Source organism: Phyllostomus hastatus, unplaced genomic scaffold (genome assembly GCF_019186645.2).
Source record: "Phyllostomus hastatus isolate PE091 unplaced genomic scaffold, TTU_PhHast_1.1 phas_contig_34, whole genome shotgun sequence".
Lineage (NCBI taxonomy): Eukaryota > Metazoa > Chordata > Mammalia > Chiroptera > Phyllostomidae > Phyllostomus > Phyllostomus hastatus.
The window spans coordinates 25,093,853-25,113,804 of record NW_025333857.1 but is presented as its reverse complement, the minus strand read 5'-3'; the positions used below and the strand labels follow the sequence as shown (position 1 = coordinate 25,113,804).

At 39.0% G+C, this 19,952-nt stretch overlaps 2 protein-coding genes across 2 annotated transcripts in view; one reads left to right on the top strand and one right to left on the bottom strand.

Annotated features, from left to right (window-relative positions):
- Positions 1 to 18,393, bottom strand: part of SPATA6L (spermatogenesis associated 6 like) — a 52,925-nt gene extending 34,532 nt beyond the window's left edge. Inside the window, exons 1-5 of the mRNA XM_045840377.1 lie at positions 18,259 to 18,393; positions 13,995 to 14,132; positions 10,477 to 10,525; positions 7,746 to 7,787; positions 9 to 133 (exon numbers count right to left, since the gene is read on the bottom strand). Coding sequence (XP_045696333.1) covers positions 9 to 133; positions 7,746 to 7,787; positions 10,477 to 10,525; positions 13,995 to 14,132; positions 18,259 to 18,297 — 393 coding nt within the window. The 5' untranslated portion in view covers positions 18,298 to 18,393. The remainder of the gene's footprint in view (positions 1 to 8; positions 134 to 7,745; positions 7,788 to 10,476; positions 10,526 to 13,994; positions 14,133 to 18,258) is intronic.
- PLPP6 (phospholipid phosphatase 6) lies at positions 14,373 to 15,760 on the top strand. Its single transcript, XM_045841031.1, has one exon. It carries the CDS (start codon positions 14,456 to 14,458, stop codon positions 15,368 to 15,370), a length of 915 nt encoding a protein of 304 aa, XP_045696987.1. The 5' UTR covers positions 14,373 to 14,455; the 3' UTR covers positions 15,371 to 15,760.
- Positions 18,394 to 19,952: the final 1,559 nt, after the last annotated feature.

Genomic DNA, 19,952 nt, shown 5'->3' with positions numbered 1-19,952 from the left:
TCGCTTACAGGAAAACCTGCAGCCGTTTTCATGAGCACCTCCCTACACATGCCAGGGTTCGAAGGTGTCAGCTTGGGCTCAGGGAAAAGAAACTCCCGTGTGTTTTCTTCATAGTAGGCCAACTCTTCCCACACTAGAAGAAAGAAGGAAAGGCATAAGTAGATTTACATTCTAAAAATAATGTATCTACATCCCAAGTTTAACAAAATAAAAGCTCAGATGACGGCAATGAGGCAGAGATGGCACATAGATAAAAAGAGATATTTTGATTACAGCACCTATTTAATTCAAGAGGCAGATGACTTCTACTACTTTTTATCTCATGGATAATTTTTAAAGGCCCCCCACCAAGTCATAACAGGGATAAAACACTATCTAAAGGTTTGTTCTACAAAACAGAACAAAGAGGAAAATCTCTTTCTGTCCATCCATCCATCCACCCATCCATTCATCCATCCATTCTTTCCTTCAACAAATGTTTTCTCGGAACATACCACAGGCCAGGTGCTGGGGACAGAACAGGAACAAGGCAGACAATGCCCTGTTTGTGTGAAAGTCACAGTGCAGACGGGGGTTCAGTGTGTTCTGTGATATAGGGATGCAAATGTCCCAACGGCCCAGAGAACAGCTAGAGCTGCAGTTCTTAGCAGGGCTGGTTTCAGCCCCAGGGGCACTTCCAAAACACGTGGAGACACTTCATGGGAGGGAGCCAAAGGCCCTGCAATGCTCGAGACACTCCTGCACAACCGCCTGACCTCCTACCAGACATTCTTGCCAGTGAGAAACCACTGTATGAACCTAACTGATACATATAAATACAATTTTTTGCATAATTTTAAAATACACTGGATTTTCAGGAATGCAAGTAGTATGTACATTAAGGAAGAATTGCACTTTCCTGTTTGGATCTTTACTGGGATCCTTTTGGCATTTTGAAAATCATGTCACATCTAAATACTTCACTATGCCCAACATTTACATGCTGATGCACATATTTTATTTTAAATCACTTTCTTTTTATTTCTCCTTTATATCACAGTTCAAATACTGTGGTTTATATAAGTTGGTTCTATTAACTATGAATATTATTTCAGTATGGTAAAAGGGATGCTACAAAATATTAACCAAAGTAATCTTGGGTCTAATAGGACTGAGAGTCACTGAGCTAAAGGATGGAGAAGCTGCCATCTGAGCCCTCCTCGTCTACATGGTAGTTGCTACACAAGTGGTTTGGACTGAGCGTGGCCCCTCTAAGGAGCATTGCCAAAATAGTAACCTAATCAATGAGGGAGCATTGCTGCCTGGCAACTGCCATTTTACTGGTGACAAGAATTCTGATGAGGGTATTTTTTGGTACATCAACTGTAGAAATAATTGACCTTTTATCCAACAATATAATGGATCAATTTCTTCCTACTTATTTCACTTACTGGGTTCTAATAAGGATAATGTGCAAAAAAAATGTATTCTGTATCTTTCATTACAATATCCTTTCTTTCTACTCTTCCTCTCTCAGATGTACCCCACCCACAATAAACTAATAATGTATCTTTCCTTCCCCTGCTATGAACTTGCTCAGCGTAGACTATTCCTTCTAAAATGTCTTTTCTGCCTTCCCATCCTGCTGAGATCCTGTTCATCATTCAAGTTTCACCTTAAATGTCTTACAGTATATACAACATAACAGGTTCAAAATAGAATGCTTGATTGTTTTTCCATCACAAATAATCTCTTCCCTCCTCCCATCAGAGGAACCAGTACCAGCTGCTCCAGCCAAATATTTAGGATTTATCCTTGATTCTACTCTTGCATTCCTTACATAAATCCATTAGCAAGTCCAGTTGACTCTATCTCCAAAATAAACATAAAACTGTCCCCTTCTCTCCATTCATATAGCTACCACCCTGGTCCAAGCCCTGTCCACCTCTCTCCTGGACTACTGTCATGACCTCCTAGCTGGTCAGCCTGCTTCCACTCTTCCTGCACTCAAATCCATTCTCCACACACTGTGATGTTATAAACACATCAGAAGGAGCCCTTCATCTGCTCCCCTCGATGGACATGACCTCCTTGCTTTTTTGGCGGAGACTCCCTCTACTGAAATTTCTACTGAAACCTACAGCATACTGGGTAAAAACTCAGGCTCTAGGTTCAGACAGAGCTGGGTTCAAATCCTTGCTTTACCAATTGCCAGCTATGTGACTGAGCAAATTATGTAAACTCCTTAACTTTAGTTCCCTCTTCAGAAAAATGTAAAACTCATAACAGTACCCGCCTCTTAGGGCTATTGTGAGGACAAATGACAAACACGTGTGAAGTGCAGAGCACAGTGCCTGCATTACCTGCCATCACCAGGATGGCTCCCTGACACCAGCCCAGCAGCAGTCTCAGCACTACCCTTGTCTTCATGACTATTGTTTTCAATAATATGCTCCTAGTCTGAACAAACACCTTGATGCATGGTATGATGCTCTACACATTGAGATTTTCCTTTTTCCTTTTCACATGTTTTTGCCTAGTTCTTGTCACTGCATCCAAGATGATAAATTATTATTCCTGTATGTAGCAAAAATTAAGATGCAAATAAGTTGTCAGAGAACTGGAGGTGAATTCATCTACTATCTTTGGAATCACAGGGATAAAAAGAGACAGAAAGCATTAGAGGAACAGAAGGCTGCAAAGCTTCTCAATTCTGCCTCGCTGGTTTGGTCTAGAGATCCAAAGTGCCACCCAGTATGAAAATGTCAGCACACCGAGGGGATATTACAACAAGAGCCTAGATTGTAAATAATAAACAAACAAAGACACAGGCTGAGCAATTTATATAGAGCAAGTGGAATGTCTGAAAAAGTCCACATTCTTAATAGGCTATGGCACAGACAGGGACATCATCAGTCCCATCAGCGAACGGGTGCTCCCCAAGAAGGAAACAAATGAGACTTCAAGGGAAATAATTTTAATAACAATACTGGTTCAAGAAATACCTAGCATTTGAAGAGCATATCAGAATTGACAACTTGTTTCCCAGTACGGGGTCTCATTTGATTCCCTTTGCAGATAAGGAAACTGAGGCTCTAAGAGTTGAAGACACTTGTCACAATGCCACATGGCAAAGTAGAAAGTCAAAACCAGAACATCCGAGGCAAAAGTTCTTTCCTGCTGATGCCTAGTAAACATTCTGATGAAGTGTAAAATCAAGCTCTGAATCAGGGAGCGGGTGCCCACTAAAATAGCATTTTACAGCTGGACTGACTATACAAGACACGTACCAAAGTAGGGGTTTTATTTAAGTCACTAAAAGAAAGCACCAAGTTCACTGTTGTCCAGGATTATGCTGCCCCCCTGTGTCCATTCGCTTTTTCCCAGCTTTGTAAACTGGACAGATGGATTGGGGGCGAGTCTATTGCTTCTAAGACAAATAATTGGATCTTTTCTTTCTTTAGCTGCAGAGCTGTATGCAAATCAGAGGTACATGTATCATTTAACTTAATGATCATAATGTCTTTGATGATAATAAGTGTGTTTGGAAGCAATGTGAAAAAGTACAAAACAGTAAAGTAATATATACAGCAAAATGAAAAGGTATCAATTCAGCCAATGAAGAGCTGGTCCTTGTAAACCCAAACGTGGCCCATGTTACCACACGGTGCAGTCTACATAAGACTTCAAGCAAGCCATATTTATTTAATTATTTGTATCAAGGACTGGTAGATCAGGAGGTTTTATCACTGGCACCCCGGGACTAGTGCCACCTGCATGATTCCAGGAAGTGGCACAGGGTAGGGCCTGCACACCCGCAACAAACACATGCTGCATGATGAATCAGTCTATAATGCATCTGAAACAGTGCATTTGTTACTTTGAGCAATTAAAATTTAATTATACTCTGAAATTGAAGGAATATAGACCCCAAAAAATATATACTAAAGCCTCCATTGTGTATCTGATTAACTTTTAAGTTATAACCAATATACATACACCCAGCTTCAATATTCTCCAATCATCATAGTTTCAAACAATTCTTGCAACCATCTCACAGATGGATTTCTGGTCATGTGAAAAACAGATGGCAGTCTAGGATATATTAAATTTTAAAAAGCAAATTGCAGAATATATACATTGAACCAAAATATAATACCAAATATACATATATAAATACTAGATATATTTAGCGTATATATATGCATGTATGTATATATATGCACCATTTTAGGGCTCGTTGACTATACTAAATGCATTATATTTATACTAAATACACCTTAAAAGGTCTAAAAATATACACAAATTGTTAAGTAATTATTGTCAGTTGATGATTTTAAAAAAGTCAAGGCTTTTGACTTTTTCCTTCATAAAATTTGTGTTAATTAAAAATTTTATAGTGAGAATACTTAGGTATTGGTAATTTTTAATTCATATAAAATTAAACTAAAATGGGCCTATTTCTATCTTATTAGTATACTAAAATATAACTTGTCCGTTAGCAGTGATTTATGTTTAAATGTAAAAGTGGGTCAAATAAGAAAAAAACTTAAGTGAAGAAAAAAACCTCAATGCCCTGATTTTAGTCTGAGAAACACTCAGTGGGAATTTCTGAAAAGTAGAGAGGAGACATTGCTGGCCTTCTCTCTGTCATGTCAACCCAAGAAAGCAATGACATGTGCAAGAGTGTCTGTCCCTAGATCCATGGAGATTGGGGTTCTTGTCTGGTTTGAGAGCCTGCTTCTGCCAATGAACCAAGAGGCAGAATAAAGGACTACAGACTCCTGGGTCCACTCCACGGGGGCCTTGACCTGCTCCAGGGCAGCCACAGTGGGCAGAGCAAGGATCCTCCTAAAAGCCTCCACAGCCATCTCTGCTTTAGCTGAGGCATCTGCCAGTGAAGTGGTGGAAACTTGCTGGAGATCAGTTTACTCCCAGGTTACAAAACATGGCTCAATCTAATAATTCTATCCTTTGTAAATATACCAAGAGGAAAAAGTAATTTTTATAAAAATGTGAAACACAAAAAACCCTAAATGCTCAACCATACCAATTTAAGGATAATTCTAACACTACAGGAAAATACATAGTTATTGAAAATAACAAGTAAACTACAGGTAACAATATAGAATGAAAAAATAAAAACCAAAATTGTATGTACATACTGTTTACAAACCTATAAAAACATATAAGTAAATTAATGAAACTCTTTATAACTATTTAAATAATGATGTAGAACTATGATTTTTTAAAAGACAATAGGAATACAGGATGGGAGAAGCTAATAATCGGAGAAAATGTATGTGATACTATGTAAAAATTCCATACCTTGATATTTTCTTCTGTCCCCAGGAAAATATCAAGAAACAGGTTCACCAAAATATAAATAAAAGTTTTCTCGCCCTGGCTGGCGTAGCTCAGTGGATTGAGCGCGGGCTGTGAACCAAAGTGTTGCAGGTTCGATTACCAGTCAGGGTACATGCCTGGGTTGCAGGCCATGACCCCCAGCAACCGCACATTGATGTTTCTCTCTCTCTCTTTCTCCCTCCCTCCCCTCTCTAAAAATAAATAAATAAAATCTTTTTAAAAAGATAACTGAAATTTGATATTAAAAACTATTATAAAAAAGTTTTCTCATCATTTGGGGATGCTTTTTATGATACAGTAAAACTATGAAGATTTATTTGAGGGAAGGGAAAGGGCAAAAATTTATAATGGCAAAGATCAGAAGAGCATTAGAAATGTTTCTGAATTTAGATATATTCTCTCTTTCTCACACACACACAGACACACACACACGCACATGCGCATGACTCGAAAATCACCAGATAAGTATTGGGTTAGCCAAAAAGTCCATTATGTTTTTTCTGCAGTGGCTCTAATAGTGCTTAGTTGTCTTTAACTTCATTTGAAACAATTTTGTTAGATTGTGACGTGACAGCTGTCATATCTGGGTGTATTTAAAAAAACCCTACCAAAATTAGTGAATTTTTGTGCAGCCATTTTAATACTGAAGATGGAAGAAAATATGCAACATTTTGGTATATAATGCTTTATTAAATCTCAAGAAAGGTAGCACAACTGAAATGCAAAAAAAGGTTTGTGCAGTGTATGGAGAAGGTGCTGTGGCTGATCAAATGTGTCAAAAGTGATTTGCAAACTTTCTTGTACTGTTGACATTGTAACCAAACAATTCTTTGCTGTGGGGCTGTCTTATGCACTGGATGATGTTTAGCAGCACTCCTGGCCTCTACCCACTACAAGCCAATACCATAAGATAGCCAGCATACTCAAAATATCCAAATTGATAGTTGGATAAATGAAACCAGTTATTGATGAAAGGCACAAAAAGTGTGCCTTTTATTTTATGGAAAAAAAGTAGCAGCCTTCTTGGCCAACCCATTACTTTGAGAGACTATGTATGAGAATTGGTGCCACCAGGTGGCGGTTCCCACTCTCTCACTAGCTCAGGTCTGCAGCCATTCAAGACACCGCAAAGCAAAGGCAGCACAAAACATTTTCCCCTAAAGTCCTGTTATTCTAGCATAGTAGTCACAAACATTTTCTGTGAAAGGCCAGACAGTAGATATTTTTAGGCTTTGAATGTGGTCACAACTACTCAAGTCTGTCACTGCAGCATGAAAGCAGCCCTAAACAATAGTTAAATGAATGAGTGCGGCTGTGTTTCAATAAAACTTTATGAAAAATGAAATTTGAATTTCATATAATTTTCATATCACTAAATATTTGTATTTTTAAGTTTCTTTCCAACCATTTAAAAATGAAAGAACTGAAGACAGCTTGGCAGTTCCTTAAAAAGTTAAACATGGAGTTACGCAACAATTCCACTCCTAGGAAAATACCTAAGAGAACTCAAAACATCAACTCATCCAACAACTTGTACATAAATTTTGATAGCAGTATTACTCAGAATATTCAAAAAGTGGGAACAACCCAATGTCCATCAACTGATGAGTGGATAAGCAAACTTACCCATGTAAAAGAATAGTATTGGTTATGTGGTATATCCATATAAAAGAATATTTGACCATAAAAAGGAATGAAGTACTGACACATGCTCTAACATGGATGAAACTTGAAACATAATTAACTGAAAGAAGCTAGACATAAAAGGCCATACATTATCTGATCCCACTATATAAAATATCCACAACAGGCAAGCCAATAGGAACAGAAAAACTGACAGTGACCAGGAGCTGTGGGGAGGAAGCAATGATGAATGACTGTGAATGAGTGTGGAGTCTCTTTCCAGGTAATAAAAATACTCTGGAATTTGTGCTCATGGTTGCACTACCTTGTAAACATACTAAAATAACTCAATTGTACACTTTACAGTGATAAATTTTATAGTATATGAATTAAATCTCAGTTTTTAAATTGTAGAAGATTTAGCTCATGAGCCACACAAAAACAGTGCAGCTGGATGTGGCCTGGGAATTATAGGTTGCCAACCCTGTTCTAGCACCTAACAGAGAAGATGGCTTTGGGAGGTACACACACACACACTCGACAAATTAGAATATAGTCAAAGGCAAAAACCTGAAAGAAGCTGAATAAGGAAAGTCAAATAACCACTGAATACAAAGAGCTCCTCTTCTGAAAATGGACAAAATAAAACAGACTGGTGGTGTAAAGAACAGTATTATAAAGCAGGACTTTTAAATACCAATCCTCATTTTGTCATGCCAAAAATCCTTTTAAATTTAAATTAATCCAATTTAAAAATGCATTTACTGGCACATTACCTGGAGACACTAGCTGTATTAATTCAAACCTGGTTAGAAAGCCTGAAAAAGAAAAAATGAGATTTTAATACTTTGGAAAATTGCCAGTTTTTTCATTAATTGCTATGTTTAAAATTGTCATAACATCCCATTTAATTCCCATTTGAACAACACCATAGTTAGGGACGCCTAACCATGTCTGCATTCTCAGCAGTGGAATTAAATGGGACTTAAATGTAATAATAATGTAATAGTTATTACTTTAGTAATAATAAATGCCATAACAATAACTAAGGTATTTTTAGACTCAGTAAATCATGGGCAATCGAGGACAATAACTGAGTTATAAAAGCAGCATTTCACCCCCTGAAAAGTACTGACAAAATAAATGCAATATTTTTCTCTCTTAAAAATATATTCATAAATCACCTATATAACAATAAACATTTCGTTTTAAAAATTCAAAATACAAATGTTATCCATTAACCTATAAAATTTATCTTGATTAAAATAGATGTTATATGACTGTATAAGGGAGACATAAAATTAACATTGTTTATATTTCCTGAGTTCAAAATATATTTAGAAATAGTGAGCCCATGTACAATGTTTACAAGGATGAGAATACAATTCAAATTTTAAAAAGTAATTTAAAATATAAATGGTAGAACAATAAAAAATCAATAAATATAATTCCCACAAAATATTAAAAGTGAAAACACTTAAAATACACAACAATAATAATTGTGGTTAAAAACAGTGTGTTATAGACAGTTGACCCTTGAATAACATTGGTTTGAACTGCACGAGTCCACTTGCACGTGGATTTTTTCAATAAATACAGCCAGCCTTTTACAGCTAGAGGTTTGCATCCGTGGATTCAACCAACCGTGGGTGAAAAAGTTATTTTTGCATTCCCAACTGCAACCACAGATTGAAATACTCGGATGCAAAGGGTTGAGTCAAAAGTTACGCTTGGATTTTCCACTCCGTGGGGGGTGGGTACCCCAAACTACGGTGTTAGTCAAGGATGAATTGTATCTTAAAGTTGCCAAGAGGGCAAGCCTTACGTGTTCTCACCACAAGAAAAGAAATGATAATTGTGTGAGGGGATGGACGTGTTGGCTGACACTGTAGTGGTCATCGCTTTGTAATATGTAACTGAACAAATCAATATGCTGCACACCTTAAACTCATACAACGTCATATGTCAGTTACACCTCACAAAAACTGGAAAAAGACACAGTGAAAGTAAAATTCTCTCTGTAAACTAATGAAAAACATATGAATGCACGAGAACAGAATTTTAAATGCCAAAAATACTTAAAAGCCAAGACTGCCCATAATTTAGGTTTTCCAAGTGGGAGGAGGCAGTATATCCTTCCCAACCATCACCTCGACAGTAATGTTAAACACTTAATTTGTCTCAGGCTCTAAACTCCTTACAGTCAATTAATTCTCACCACCTCCCATGTTTATGGATTAGATGATTTAATATTGTTAAGATGGCAATATTCCCCAAAAGGATCTACAGGTCCTATCAACATCCTAGCTGGCTGGCTTCTTTGCAGAAATTAATAAACTGATCCTAAAGTGGAAAACCATGGGAACCCAAATAGCAAAAACAATCATGAAAAAGGACTAAATTTCAGGATTTACACTTCCTGATTTCAAAACTTACTACAAAGCTTCAGTGATCAAAAATGTGTGGTATTGGCATAATGATAGGAATATGGTTCAATGAGATAGAATTGAGGGCCCCAAAATAAACCCTCACATTTATAGTCATTCATTTTTGACAAAGGTTGAAATTCAACAAAGGACTATTCAATGGGTGAAAAAATACTCAATACTCTGATCAATAAATAGAGCTGAGACAACTGGATATCGAGATGCAAAAAAATGAAGTTGGGCCCCTACCTCATGCAATTTACAAAAATCAACTCACTATGTCTGAGTATGTCTGTTACAAATGTAACAGTATGTCTGTTACGTTTAGGTCTGATAGATCTAAATGTAACACTTAAAACTATGAAACTCTTAGAAGAAACATAGACTAAATCTTTGTTACTTGACTCAGACTCTAGGTATATACCCAAGAGAAATGAAAACATACATCCAGAAAACAACTTGTACACAAATACTCATAGCAGTATCATTCATTATATCCCCAAAATGAAAACAACCCAAATGTCCACCAACTGATGAATGGATAAACAATATGTGACATATCCATACAATAGAACATTATTTGGCCATAAAAAGAAATGAAGTACTGACACCTGCTATCTCGAAAACATCATGCTAAATAAAAGAAACCAGTCACAAAGGATCACATATTATATAATTCCATTTATGTGAAATATCCAGAATAAGCAAATCTAGAGATGTAAAGGTTAATTAGTAGTTGCCTAGAGCTGGGAAAGAGGAGGAAGAATGCATATAGGGTTTCTTCCTGCAGTAATGAAGATGTCCTAAAATTGATATGGTGATAGCTACACCAGCTCTGTGAATATACAAAAACCATTTAATTGTAAAAAAATAAACAAACAGAATTTTATTTTCTGGTATATTCCATCTTTATCTAGGAAAGTGTAATCGAATCCAAAACATGACTCAAATTTTACAGATTCTCTTTAATATAAATCTAGATCAAATATGTAAGTATCACAACTTAAAAAATAGTAGAATTTTATATCTGTGAATTACAGACACACAACAGTATCCCCACATCCCTCTATCTCATACCTACTTTCTAAAATGTCTGCTACAGCTCCAGGATCTATTGCGTTTTCGAATAACTGCAGAAAAAAATGTGGAAAATAAATTTTCAAAGTTTTCTTAATATATACTTATAGAAATTATAGATTACATTCTTCCAAATAATTAACACATATCAAATCCAGCCATATAATAGTTTAGAATTTAACAGAAATATCTTATCAGTAAATGAATGGATCAAAAAACTATGGTACATTTACACAATGGAATTCTATGTAGCAGAAAGAAAGAAGGAGCTCCTACCCTTTGCAACAGCATGGATGGAGCTGGAAAGCATTATGCTAAGCGAAACAAGCCAGGCAGTGAAAGACAAATACTATATGATCTCACCTTTAACAGGAACCTAAACAACAAAACAAAAAAAACAAGCAAAATATAACCAAAGACACTGAAATAGGGGACAGACTGACAGTGACCAGAGGGGAAAGAAGAGGGAATTTCAGGGGAGAATAGGAAGGATTTACAGAAACAAATTTAAAGGACACATGGTCAAAAGCTAGGGGGAGGGTGGTAATGGGAGGGAAGTGGGGAGGACTGGGTGGGTGGGCTGGAATGGGAGTAAAAGGGAGAAAACTGTACTTGAACAATGATTAAAATAAAATTTAAAAAAAGAAAAAAAAGAAATATCTTTAACAAATATGTGGTTAAAAGTTCAACAAATGACTACAAAATAAATGAATGAGAATTAGCGAAACAATACCAGGTGCAAGGAAAATCTAAGCTGAATCTACCACACCCTCAAAATGTCATCAACTTGACATAGCCCTACTGTTTATTGCTAAAAGCACATGTGGCATCAACCTCAAAGAGCCTTGAGTATGGTGCCCTGCCCAGATAGTTCAGTTGGTTAGAGCATAGTCTAAATACACCAAGGTTGCGGGCTTGATCACTGGTCAGAGTACATACAAAAATCAAGAAGCAACCAATGAATGCATAAATAAGTGGAACAACAAATCAATGTTTCTCTTTCTCTCTCTCCCTCCCTCCCCCTTTCTCTCTCTCTCTAAAATCAATAAATAATTTTTTAAAAGATTCTTGAATACCTAAAAAAAACACATTCTGGAATGGTGGGGGGAAAATGGAGACAATTGTACTTGAAAAATAATTTTAAAATGTGAAAAAAATAAAGAAAAACACATTCTGAATATCACAGATATTCATGAAATGTTAACTAAATGAATGACTTTTCTTGCCAAGTAATAGGTTGTGTTAAAAAGAAACAAATAAAAATTCTATCTATGTGTAACACACACAAAAACAGCTAAGTGCTAGTAACCACACTCTCACAAAATTAAATAACTAGAGAGAGGGAGAGACTCATTAAGTGTATTATGAAGCACAAGAAAACCACTACGATCTATGTCTAGCTATTGCCAAATCTGCATATTTTGTCCTTGAGATAAAAAGGGCCTGGAATAAGACTGAAATAAAAGATGTACCACATCCCTTTCCCTGAACTCTAGAACCCTGTGAAAATAAACCAAAATGTTTTCAGTGGAGTTTGATTTTAGGCACTAAAGTTCTGATTTAAATAGTGTTTAAACTTAAGCACGGTTAAAATCTGTTCTTAACCCAAAGTCGGGCCTATTTTAACTATAAAAATGTGGCTGTCCCTGTTTTTTTATCTTACTGACTTGGATTTATCAAGCTAATGTGGGTGATTTTTTTTCCCTAAAGTTATTTCAGTAACTACATTCTTTCACTCCATCCACATCTAAGTATGGTATCTTCTCAAGTATGATCTTTGGGAGTAAATGACCAGCATGAACTGCTCAAATACAATGGCTCATACATTCTTTAGGAGTAACTTCTTGTTTATCCAAATGCTTTAGAACATTCAATTCTGAATTACACAGAAGGTACAAGGAGAAAAGGTTTTTGCTACTTGCTGCAAGTGTTTGCATTATAGAATGGAACAGATACAACAAATGCTTGCAGCAACAGAATGGAACAGATATAACCAAAGCTGGAGCAATTGGGAAGCTGCAATACAAACACAAACAGTTCACACAAAAGGGCAATTTTCAAAATTTAAAATAAAGCATTCAAAATAAATAAATAAGCCCTGGCTGGTGGCTCAGTGGATTGAGCAGCAGCCTGTGAACCAAAAGGTCACTGGTTTGATTTCCAGTCAGGACACATGCCTGGGTTGCGGGCCAGGTCCCTGGTTGGGGGCATGTGAGAGGCAACAGATCAATGTTTCTCTCCCTCTGTTTCTCCCTCCCTTCCCCTCTCTCTGAAAAAATAAAACAAAGCATTTATGTAATTGCATTTTTTGGAGTGAAAAGTCCATGGATTGTTTGACTAGTAATCTCATATACATAGCTTTGCAGCAGAGCAGTAGTGGCATCAGGAATTTGAGTCTGAGGCTCACTCTTCTCTTCTATAAGTCAAGGAGCTTGGACTAGGTGGCTTCCAAGGTCATTTACAAATTTTTCATTCTGTGTTATGATTTTGTATTCTTTGGCTTCTTACAAAAAAAGACTTTTTAAGGCTTCTATAGAAGCAAACTTACAATTGATAAAAATAAGGATATTCTTGGGGGGAAAATAGGCCGGATTTCTACCACCCACTTTTTACCACTATCAACATCTAAATGGCAGAAGTAGGCTCCTTTTGATTCTAATTGTATATTCCCAGGTAATGTTCATTTGTTCCTCTTCTCTCTCACCCAACCAGTTTGGTAGACTTTATTTAAATTAACCCTGTAGTTTATAAAAAACACTACATAGGGCTCTAGCCCTGTAGACAATCCATCCTCATCTCCTCTGCCATTCTCAGGTCAAAATGGGTCATTTTCTGGCACCTTCATCCACACCTTTGAAAGGGATAGACTCTCCCTATATCCTTCTCATACTCATCCTCTATCCCAAAGAACAACCTCAGTGATATTGTTTGGGACAAAATCATCAGACATATCACTTTTTGAGAAATCAAATTGATTCCATCTCCAAATTTTAAAAAAATACAAATTCAAAGGATTGTGATTGTGTAGTAATAAAGTTAATATTTTATAGTGGGAAGATTAGGTCATATCTGGTGTATATGACCTAAGAAAACTCAGTAAGTCTGAGACTTCTTGTTTTGTTATAGAATTTCAGATACAGAATTTAACAAATTTGGTTATAGTCCTCTAAGGTCTGCTAGTTTATCGATTATCCCTGTCATAAATGTAATGCAACTGCCTCAAACAGCTCCAAGAACATTCAGAAAATGCTCTGTCTGCTCCAGTTAGAACATGTCATGGGAGGTCCCAGAACAGAAAACATCATCACCACTAGGGTGGCAGAACCTGGCTCAGACCTGGGCTACAAAAGCAAGTCTTCCCACTATGATTCTACACTGCACTGAGGTGCCTTCGAGCAATTTTTTAAAATGAGGTTTACAAAATAACTTTATAAGAATTGTGTTCTTTGTAAGAACCACTAAATGATCTTCAGAGAGCAAAATTTCAATTTCTCTATTTAGCAATGAAAAAGTCAAGATCACCTTTTTAAATCTCATTCTCTGCTGAATCATAATAGGGAACACAGAGGGAAAGCAGTCGGTCTCCAGGTACTGATTCAGGAGGTAAACCCCAAGGTACACATCTTGCTTGTCAGGCAGGAACACCCCTGGGCAAGAAATCTTAAAAACAAGGGGAAAAAATACAGGACAGTTTTTGCTTTGTTTTTAAACGGGATCTACTTTTCCTAACCAACCACACAATGCCAAATTTCCTCCACTACCTCAACCCTTCACAGAAACTTCCGATAACATTCTTCCCTCTCCTCTCCTTCTTCCAACTGGAATTCCAATTGCAACCCACGTCTCCGCCAGGTGTCACAATCGTCCTCTCGCTCTTCCCTCTCCCCGCCCCTCCAGGATGGCAGTGCGGAAGCGGAAGAAGCTGCAGAGCTAGGAGCCTTCAGTAGGCCGGCCGGGTCCTGGGCTCCGGGCCGCCCGTCTCAATGCCGAGCCCCCGGAGGAATGTTGAGGGACGTCCGCTGGGCGCCTCTGTCTCGAGCAGCAGCAGCGGCGGCGGCGGAGGCCCTGGAAGCCCGACCCATGGCAGCGGTGGCGGCGGAAGTAGCAGCAGCAGCAGCAGGTTCGAATTCCAGTCCCTGCTCGGCAGCCGAGGGTCGGGTGCGGACCCCACCTGCACCCGGCTCCGCCAGTCCGAGAGCCCGGTGCACCGCCGCGGCTCCTTCCCGCTGGCAGGAGCCGGCCCCTCACAGGCACCACCTCCCCCCTTGCCTGAGGAGGACCGCATGGACCTGAACCCGTCCTTCCTGGGCATAGCCCTGCGCTCGTTGCTGGCCATCGACCTGTGGCTGTCCAAGAAGCTGGGGGTGTGCGCCGGAGAAAGTTCTTCCTGGGGCAGCGTGCGGCCCCTTATGAAGCTGCTGGAGATCTCCGGACATGGCATTCCCTGGCTGCTGGGCACCCTCTACTGCCTGTCCAGGAGCGACAGCTGGGCCGGGCGCGAGGTGCTGATGAACTTGCTCTTCGCTCTGCTTTTGGACCTGCTGCTGGTGGCCCTGCTCAAAGGGCTGGTCCGCAGGCGACGCCCAGCCCACAACCAGATGGACATGTTTGTCACCCTCTCGGTGGACAAGTACTCCTTCCCCTCGGGCCATGCCACCAGGGCCGCCCTGGTGTCAAGATTCATCTTGAACCACCTGGTACTGGCTATTCCACTGAGGGTGCTGGTGGTACTGTGGGCCTTCATCTTGGGCCTCTCTAGGGTCTTGCTGGGGCGACACAATGTCACCGACGTGGCTTTTGGCTTTTTAATGGGCTACATGCAGTATAGCATCGTGGACTATTGCTGGCTCTCACCGCACAATGCACCGTTGCTCTTTGCACTGTGGAACCAACAGTGACACCATCTCATTCATTACGGCACCAGGAAATCTAAAGGTTTCCACATGCAATCATGCCATCATGCTGACAGAAATCAGCAGCCATTCTGATTGTCCCTCTTAGGACATTTCAGGCTTCCTTTGTGATTTCAGGTGTCCTACCATCTTGATGGGTTGCTGGGCTGGAGCACATGCTGGCCATCACTGGTCACAGCCGTATTACAGAAAGAAAAAAAAAATCCCTCTATCATACATTCAACAATTGTTTGTATCTCCAGGAAAACTGCGAAGAAACCAAGCTGGGTGATTATTAACATTGCTGTTTTCTAAAAGTTGACATCAGAAAAATTGTGTTCTGTAGTGATCCTATACATCAATGTATCACTTGTAAATTAAACTTTGAAAAAGAAACATGATCTTCATTCTGTACATATACATGCAGATAAGCTGCATACTAATCCTAGTTCTTAGTTATTTAAGAGCCTAAGACATAGGTTTTTCTAGTTGATTCCCTGAAGATCTGTTGCCTTGGCTGGGGAGATTTCCTCTTAATCCTGACTTGGTAAACTTTTTGAATTCATGTCTCTTCCATCTTTGCAGACTGGGTAGTGAGAACAGAGATTATAGTGCATATCTTTCCTTTCCCTCTAGCTCCTCAAAAGATCTTTTAATTTATATATTTATTTCCCACTACTCTAATATTGTCTTTTAGCATTCAGAGAACAAGCCAAGAACTTAATTGAAGAAACACTTAAATATGGTCATGTCTATAATCCCCACAAAAAGGAAGGATAGGATAGCTAAGCTGCTGAAGCCGTCAGAGGAACTGAGAGGTTGCGGGTAGGCTACCCACATCCTATGCCAATGGACCAGTATGGCAAGAGATGGGGCCCTGCTGCTGTCATCTCTACTGAATAAAGAAAAATGCTCTTCTACTGAGATAATAAAATGGGAAAATAATGTGATTCTTTGCAATGCAAAAATGTAAGCTTTTTCATATATACCACAAGGATGAGCTTGTGTGTTATAGTTTTTCATGTGGAATTCTGTTTCCCTGTATACAGCACCCATTAGGTAGCAATGGTTAATTTGAAATTCATCAGAGGAGTTGGCTGCTATACCAGGCACAAGGTACAACTAACTCCTAAGGTCCATTTACACTGACCTTTACATTTAAAGCAGTTTATCTGTGGTGCCTCCCCAAAATCAAAAGGCCAAAGACCACGAAATGCAGGGTGCACCCTGCTCATTATCCTTTGATCAGGAAAGAATAATGAGAGGGTATGTGCTTTAAATGCTGCTCTACCTGAAAATGAGAACTTTTAAATTACTTATGGAACTGGTATCTTCAGATAATTTTAATGACTAGTTATTTTGAGATTTATAAATAGAATGGATTGTGGCCTTTGACCTTCATGTACAGGTGCACATAGGACTCTGGAGAATGGCTGTGACAGGTGGGCTCTGATTGGGTGGAAATACAAACTTTTCAAGTGTGAGAGGCCCATTGCAAGAGGGACAGATACTCTTCAACATAAAATCATTTGCATTCCCACAACATCCTCAACACAGACTACCTCTTCACTTGCTGAATCAGACAAACTGAAACCGAGTGGTTTGCTTTATTGTTTCATCTTAGATCCTTTCTTTACTTTAATGGCGGAAATAATTCAGGCTAGATATTTGGAAGCATGATATTTTCTCTGGCAGAGTCCAGAAGTCTAAATATTAGGGACTCAAAATTAGGCTTACTTTCTAGTTCCAGTTCATAATTCTGGAATTCCGTCTTAGTTGCTGGGGCCTAGTTTGCTGGCTTTAAAGCACAGATCAATTCATCTTAGGATGCTTTTTGGAGCCTCCTAAGTATTGTAGGGTAGAAGACTGATTTCACTATTAACTGTATACTAAGTAATGCTTTTTTAAAATTAAAATTAATAATGTTGTATGAAATGAGGTGGAAACTTGTTTAATTTTTGCCTTGATGAGGAGGAAAGCTGATTTATCATTCGAGAACTTCTTCATCCTACTGCACACTTTGAGAGCTCACAATTGATTGAGCACAGTTGCTATAGCCTGGTTTTATTTGCTGACAAATCCAGGAAATCCTGTTCTTTATTTCATAGCTGCATGTATGATGAAATCATAGCATTTGTCACTTGTATAGAGACTAACCAGATTTTCCACAGCCATAACCTTTTTGGTATTTGTGCTTGTAATCATGGCCAGGACAGAAGCCCCTATGTTTGGAGGCAAACGTACATGACAGTATGTCACTAGAGGTGGAAGAATTGGAAAATTGAAATGAAATAAGATGAATGACCAACCCCAATAAGAACAATGGAGTCACTCTGCCACAGCATCTCACTTAAGCAAGATTCAGTGGATGATTATAAAACAGTTGTAGGTTCATTTCCCTTTTGGAATTAGCAAGCCAGAGCCACCTCTAAGTGAAATAGTTTAGAAATATTTGATTGGTTCGTGGAGACGAGAAATTACCAGGAAGTGATAAGGCTTTTTGAAATAAAATTCCAACCTGGTTATTTAAAGAAGAGGGTTAAAAAATAATAAAAATTTCACAAATTTTTATCCTGGAAAAGAAAAGAAAATCCTTCTTGGACTTAATGTGGGGTTATTTTAAAAGAATAGAAATTTTCAGGATAAAGCTAAGAAACAAGTTGGCTTTAATGAGGGGAAAAAAGTAGGAAGAAGTTGAGCTGAATTAAAGGTTAGAAGTCAGGGAAGACCAGTGTAGAAAATCTTAGGGACAGATGTACGATTTGTTCCAAAAGATAACGATGTCTGTGTAGTGAGGTGGCAGAGGGTGGTGAAAACGACGTGGGGCCATTTAAGAACCTGGGGAAAGAATCTGCTTTAGGGGCAAGGAGGGGAGATTCGTCGATCTCTCTTACCGCCCGGATCTGCAGCTCCACCACCACCTCCATAGGCATCGTTCCCTGTTCCCTGTGAGGACGAAAGGACTGGAATGAAAAGATCCTTTTGTGCTGAGCCTTGGACCAATTTTTCTCAATTTAGCTCAATCCCTGGGGCAAATGTTTCAAGTAGCTTCCCCAGCCCTGACCCCCCTCCTGCCCCCATCTGTTCCCCTGTGCCCAGGTCCCTCCCACCCGGACAGGTCTCACAAGTGGAGCTGGAACAAACTAAAGCTTCCAGAAGGCGGAAGCGTCGCGTTGCCATGGACACTCAAACGCGCAACCTTCCACCATAGAACGCGATCTGCTGCGCAGGCATGCACGCCCAAGTGCTCCCCTGGGAAAACTCAGTCCGGTTGGCCTTCCAGGCTAGTGGGAGATGACCTGTTACTGAGGTGGTAGCCGGATTGCGAGATGCTAATAGCCCTCGTTTCCTTTACACCAAATGTTTACAGTGTCCATGTAAAAATAGAATGTGATGATAGATAGCTCCACTGCAATTGAAGTGTTACCCATTTTTAGTAGCTGTACGATCCGTCCCCCGCCCCACCCCGCCACCCCATACACACATCCGCAAGCCCTGGAATTGCTATAACAATTGCAATTACTGTAGTCGACTGTCCCTAAAGGTACTACTCTCCTCCTTACGAAATGTTATGTCCTCATGTTTGGTTTGGAAAATATAGCCGCTGTCAACAAAAAACTAAACATGTGCTGTTTAAATATGGAAGGGTAATTGTTAAAGAGGTTAAAAAGTTAGGTATCCCGCTTAAGCCACAGTAGAAATTGTCAGCTCTCTTTTTGGAGTTTCGTTAACCTAAGACAAGCAATGAATTACATTATCTCCCAATGGGTAATTACTTGTTGTTGCCAGGGTTACACTGCAAAAACTGCCACAGGTGGCAAGCAGGGCAAGAGTTCTTAATGCGTAGGGAAAAAATTGCTTTTTTCTTTTTCCCCATTCGATGTATTTAACAAATAAAAGTGAAGGAGGGGAGGAGGGAGTTGCTGCTTCTATCCAATCAGAAAAATCTGGTAGGGCCAATGCTGACTTCTAAAAATATTTGTGATGAGTCATGTATTACTAATATTGTAATAAAACATCAAAGTGAGAGATTTGGAGAGTATTAGAGATTTATGCAATTGCAAAATGCAAGTGAAGAAAGATGTCCTGAGACAAAAATTAGGTATTCATTTGGTAGTTGGAGGTCTTTTCCCTGGAAGGGATAAACTGATATGATGAAGGAGGAAATATTGTGTCCTTATCCAGTCCTTGGTTCTCTGTCTGCAAATGAAGAGATACACAAGTGGGTGCTTGGCTCCCTACAGTATCCAGAGCACCGATGTGTCAGCTCAGAACAGCTTGCTGGCACCCAGACTAGTACAATGATATATGAGAATAGACCTGTGCTAACTCTTACAAGTGAGTCACCAACACCAACGTAAGACATCAAGAAGAGTGACAGTCAAAACAATGAATAAATAAGGGGTCAGAGACATAATGGGAGAAATCAATCTTTACTGAGAACCTGAGAAGTGCTAGGCACACTGCATATGCTAATTCATTTTATCCCCACAATAACTCTTTGAGGAAGGCGTTATTATCCCTATTTTACAGAGACAGAATCTGTAGGATAAAGCCAGAAAACCTTTTGCACAAGGCCACATAGCTA